At 38.4% G+C, this 5,863-nt stretch overlaps 1 protein-coding gene across 2 annotated transcripts in view; it reads left to right on the top strand.

The window, feature by feature from the left end:
- The first annotated feature begins 1,959 nt into the window (after window positions 1-1,959).
- RMC1 (regulator of MON1-CCZ1) overlaps window positions 1,960-5,863 on the top strand; it is a 13,772-nt gene continuing 9,868 nt past the window's right edge. The window contains exons 1-4 of one of the 2 annotated variants that reach the window (XM_010162818.2): window positions 1,960-2,030; window positions 3,490-3,574; window positions 3,963-4,019; window positions 5,064-5,150. In XM_010162818.2, the coding sequence (XP_010161120.2) occupies window positions 3,491-3,574; window positions 3,963-4,019; window positions 5,064-5,150 (228 nt within the window). In that variant the 5' untranslated portion in view covers window positions 1,960-2,030; window position 3,490. The remainder of the gene's footprint in view (window positions 2,031-3,489; window positions 3,575-3,962; window positions 4,020-5,063; window positions 5,151-5,863) is intronic. The other variant, XM_029083705.1, reaches the window with a different exon arrangement.

Raw genomic sequence — 5,863 nt, 5'->3', positions numbered from 1 at the left:
GGCGTCGGGAGGCTGTCGTGCCCGGGTGTGCTTTGCCCCCCTTCCTTCCCCGGCTGCCGCTGAGCGTGAGGCCGGTCGTTCCCCTTCTCTGGAGCCGCCGCGCTCGCTGCTGGAGGCCTCGCTCAGAGCCCCTCGTCTTGCTACAGGCGGTGAAAGTTCTTTTCTGAAATGCATCTGTTGGGCTGAATTTCACCTGCCTGTACTCCCCCTGCCAAAAGGTCGTTCTGGTGTCAGCACTTTTTCTTTCTGTTCCAAATGACCCAACATTACTGGCAAACTTCACTTCACTGTTAGCTTCATTTCTCTGATTCTTTTCTCAATTCCTAAAGTTCAGTATATTAATAAAAATTAATATTTGCAGCTTTACTTGTGGCTTGGATCTGTGTGGGGGCTTTGCTTTTTGTTTCTTGGCTTTTTAATTCTTTTAAGTGTGTTTCTCCTTAATATCCCTATGGGCTTCTGTGTGTTCGGCTCAGTGTAACCAGCAGATCCCCAGTCTGTCATGAGGCTTGTATAGACGTGAATACATTCTACTGTCTAATTCTTGTAACTATGCTGCGACTTCAGCAGTCACAGAATTGAAATATTTAAGCTTTCTTCCCCATATGGATGGCCTGGTTTGCCATGTGCAGTGTAGACATGATCAGTGGCATATTTGGAGAGGGAGGAGTATTTCTGGGATGAGTTTCTTGCTGTTGTGCTCTTGTTCAGAGCTACTGGTGTCCTTTCTCTTTATAAACCATAATCCTTTACTTACGTTTTGAGGGCCAGTTGAAATAAGATTACTTAAGCCTGCCTGCCAGGAGACACTGTATCATAGTGTGGATGTGATATAACTACATAAAAACTGGTTGTTAAGAGCTCATTTAAAAGAAACTTATTTTCAACCGTAAACTTAATTCTCCATGTTTTCTTACTACTGTAAAATTATTTAATTTCCAATGTGTCTCTAAATAATTTGCAGCCAGCATTTCAATGACCGTTTCCCACGTGAATGGCCTTCTGAGAGATCTGCCCCTGCTATCTTCTCATCTTGCAAAGATTGAGAGTGTTGCCTTATTTTCTATCTACATTAATATTAAAAGTAGTTAAACTTAAGTATTTCTCATTCTAGTAAGGCTCTGGACTTGCGTGCAATTTATAGTCTGGAGAGGTGTATTCCTGCGTGAGCACACCGCGCCAGCAGCGTGGCTAATCATCAAACCAATCCATCTGTGCCTCTGAGACCCCATCTGTGTGTCTGGTGCTTGTACATGTACAACAAGTACACATAAGGCATCTCCCTGACTTTCTTTCTCTAAGCCAGTTAAAGTTTGTAACAACATGACTTTTTTCTTAACGTTGTCTTATTTCCAGCTCAATAAGCAGTATAGCTCTGGCAGGTTTTATACACATATATATATATAAACAGCAGGTTTTATACACATATATATATATATATATATATATGTGCAGTTGTGCTAAAGGAATTCTTTAAGCTGCTAGTACAAGTCAGGTGAAACTGCAGATTACTATTAAACTGTTCCTAACTAATAGCATGTTCTGACAAGATCAAGCTTCTGGGTCACTGAATTGCATCTCTTCCCAAGCTGATTTCCTTTTTGATTTAAACAATGCCCTGATGTCTCAGATACTTTTACTAGTACCTGACTTAGGAAAATAGGAATATTTTAAAAAGCTTTTACAGACTTTTACCATTTTAACTGGAGCAGTAGTTCAGAATATGCTTACAGGTCTGTTACAGTACCGTTGGGTACCAGTCGACTCTAAGTAGACTTGGAACTCCGGGGAAAGGAATTGATTATTTACTGAATCTCTGTGTGAACTGTCAGATCTGTGTAAGAACAAAAATTGTTTCTAGTAAACAAATTAAAGGTAAGGCTTATAGGAAAGAAAGCATGGTAAGGTTATGATTTTGAATAAGCTACAAATATGTTAAAACTTTTTTTATAGGTTTTTGCTGTGCGATCTGGTGGAGCGACAGGAGTTGTTGTTAAAGGTTTGGAGGATAGAAATCCCATTTCCTTCAGGTAAGGCACCTTCATCTTTGTTGTTTTGGGATAGAATTCTGCAGTCTTACAATTATGTAGTACTTGGTCCTGACCTACTGTAATTCAGGCATAAAACTTTTAAGTAGTTGTGATAATATTTTTATCTTGTTCTTAGACATAATCTTACAATTAAGATGGCATGCTTTGCCCTCATGAATTCATAGTCTTTTTGTGGGGCGGGGGGAAGTTATTAGGCTGTGGCTTTTTTTTTTTTTAAACAGCAGTGCTTTATTAAAACATGCTACATACGTGAGAGAGCGCGGAGATTCAAACTTGTGATTCCTGCAGCAGCAGTGGCTTATCCAAGGATGTGGTTTAGCAGATTAAACAAAATGAAGTAAACTTAAATGTGTAGGGAGCTGTAATTTCTGAATTTCATGCCTGTGATTCAAGCACAGTATTTCCTACATGTAGATTTCTTGCATTCTGTTTCTTGTTTAATATAAATTGGCTTCTTTTACGTCTTCCATTTGTTGTGGAAGCTTCCCCCCACCCCAGAATGTGACAACAGTACTTTCAGTTAAACTACTTTGTCTCTATATGCCTATGTGTGTCTATATATGCCTCTCTTAAGAGCAGTGGCTCTTTGAACTCTGCTGTCCATATGAAAGGAAGTGTTCTTTTACTCAAAGATTGCTTCAACCCAGATATGGATATAAACCAGTTTGTAGTTGAGGTGTGTTTACTGTGATCTCTCAGGTATTGCATAGGTTCTGTCCTGAAAGTTGCTATTTTTATTGGACTTTTTTATGACTTACCCTTTTCACAAATCCCGAGGGAGCTGAAAATATTCAGTGAATTTCAGGAGATTCCTCAATTTTCTTGCCTGGCTATCTAGCTCTCTCTCTGTCTGGACTTAATAAAACATACTGCAAGTAGGATTACCTTCCTCATGCCCATTGCACTGAGGCTTGTTTGGTGAGAATACATTTTTAAATTTTTTTGAATGATGTAAAACCAGACTCACTCTCGCTTTAACATCAGAAATTCTTCTAGAGGGTGTGTCCTAATCAGGAAGCGAGTAGGCTTGTGTCAATTAGCAGTACTTCTGGAAGTAAAGGAGCTGGTTGCAGGATGTTGGTGAGTGTCCCAGAACTCGGGACTCACTGGGACAGAACTGGGAACGCACATTTGAATAGTCCCACAGTCCTCCAGCTTCACATCATAGGCCAACAGAGCTGAGCGTTTGCAGTAACATCAGCTGCGAAGTTGTGCAGCCTCAGCCATGTGTTCAGGACTTCTGAAGAGTGAACTGCCATTATCTTCTAGTCTGAATTTTGAATCCTGTACTTGTCAGGCAAAGCTCATGAGTTGTATTCAAAAGCATTTGCATTACACTTCTTTTCCTCTCTCATTGTCTTTTTGTGGGTATATTACAGAGTTCCGTAAGAAACTGTTTTAGACGATATTTCCATAACGTCTTTTTCTTTCTGTATAGGATGGAAGACAAAGGAGAAGTGAAGTGTATCAAGTTTTCCTTGGGGAACAAGATACTGGCTGTGCAGAGAACTTTGAAGAGTGTGGTAAGAAACCTACGCACTGCAGCTAGGGAACTGGAGCTGGAAATCTTCTGCGTACAGTACCAGAGTAGAAGCCCCCAAGACAAATGTTCAAGAGGTCTGGTGGCTAACAACAGCTGTAGTGAAAATTCCTGTGTGATCCTCAGAGGCTGAACAGGCAACACTGTTGTCTTGCTAGTACCATTCTTTAAGGAAAAGGTTGGGGTGGGGAGAAGCCAACTTTTGTAAAGAATTCCCTGGCAGGGATGAAGTGGAACGTAGTAAGTCAAGTTTTTCTTCTGTATATCTCATTCAAAATAATTTGATAAACGAATATCTGTTCTCTTGTATCTATGTGTGTATCTTGTCTGTGCTTTGTAATTGCTATTACTCTTCATGGGTGTTTTTGCAGGATTTTTTGAATTTTATTCCAGATAGCCCTCAGCTAGAATATACACAGGAATGTAAGGTAAGTAAATGTCCCAAGCTTATATGCTTACGTGAAACTCTAATGTTAGTTATGCTTGTGGCCCCTACTCTACAAGAGAACTAATTGAGATGATACCTTCCAAAACACTAACGTGAAGTAAATGAGAGATGTAGGCAGTACTATCTATCTGAAATGAGGTAAATGAACAGGTATTAACAATACCATAAAAAAACCTTCTGGTCCAGCCACTAATTCTTTCCCAGAAAGGACTGGTAATGCTGTGGGGGAAACAAATGTCAAGGTTTGGGAAGGAGAAGAGATGAAGTGCTGATGAAACAGTGGACAGTAATTATACTAATGCCAGATGTATTAATGTGGATTTTTTACCCTAATTTCACAGATTAGTGATAGTAAGCTATTACTAGTTTGCATACTCTGTTTGGTATTTAAAGAACCCATGTAATATTTTGTTGATTATTTTACCAGAAACAAGTACCATTGTCATTGTTCGGTACTTTCCAGCTTTTAACTAAGATAAATTACATTTTGGAGTAGGATAATGCTAAAGTAAATTTTTAAACATCTGATTTGCACAGATCTTTCTATTCCTGTAGATTTTAAAGCTAATGCACTCTCTGCTTCATTATTTAGAATTAAGTGTTTGAGTAAGCCTTCTAGTAAAGCATTCATGGTAGTGTTCTGAGTGGAGTCATGGCAAATATTTCCACTTAGTTCTTGATTTCTGTCCACAGAAGGAACTGTCTTTTCATGTCAGGAATCGATTGAATTGGCAATGTGATTTGAACCAGAAGAACTTGGTTGTATTCAGGGGAAAAATAAAATTGACTGTGTATTAGACTTGTAAATCTTAGATACTGCCAAAAATTCAGTTCATACGTAGTTTTGGGAGTCTGTACAAAAGTAGCTGATGCATGCTGAATGTCTAGTGGCCAAAAGCATTAACTCCAGTGACTGGATAACTAAATTGCCTTTGATCTCGCGTTCTTAATTTAGTAATTTTAGCTTATCTGAATAGTTAATTTTTCCAAATAAAAGACTGTTTGTTTGCTTGTTTGTTAAAAGACAAAGAATGCCAATATTCTAGGATTCTGCTGGACAAGTTCTACAGAAATCGTCTTCATCACAGATCAAGGAATTGAATTCTACCAGGTAATACAAATAACTCCTGTGGGACATATTTACAGATTTGAAAATGTAAATTTGTGACAGTGTCCTTGAATTCCTTTCTTCTAGCTCTATAACTGAGAAAGTGCACTACTAATAAAAGTTCTGCTGGGGTTTTTTTTGTTTGTTTGTTTTTGTTTGTTTGGTTTTTTTGCAGTGTACCATTATTTTTCTTTGAGATGAATACATTTTTAGGGCAGAGGGAATTATTAACAGGTTATTTAGCACAGCTATCAAAGACTCTGTGTAAGGGAGTACTGAATTAAACCTTGAGAACACTCGATTAATAGATGCTCTTGGCCTGTGTGGAATTTGGTATCTAAATCTAATGTGAAATACCACTTCACTCAAAACAAATCAGCATGAGGGATGATGCGTGCCTGCTTAAAATGCAGCAAAGAACAAATAACTGACTAGCTAGTGATACCCTTCTGCAAACTAGCAACTTTCTGCTATGTTGATCTCATTGTATGAGTTCCCCTGTGTTATGTGTCATTGCTTTTGCATATGTGTTTGAAGAAATCTAATGAATAAATAGACCTTTCTGCCATTCATGATGAGGGATATTATAAACTTCCTCCAAAGTTGTACGCTTCCCAATAGTTCCATTCCTGGAGCTAAGACATGATGTTTCACATAATAACTGTTACTAATAACTAGTACTAAAGAAAGTAACTGAAAAGACATTATTTCCTGCT

This window comes from Antrostomus carolinensis, unplaced genomic scaffold, assembly GCF_000700745.2.
Source record: "Antrostomus carolinensis isolate BGI_N321 unplaced genomic scaffold, ASM70074v2 scaffold38252, whole genome shotgun sequence".
Classification (NCBI taxonomy): Eukaryota; Metazoa; Chordata; class Aves; order Caprimulgiformes; family Caprimulgidae; genus Antrostomus; species Antrostomus carolinensis.
Note: the sequence above shows the minus strand (reverse complement) of the source record. Positions and strands in the feature narration are given on the sequence as shown.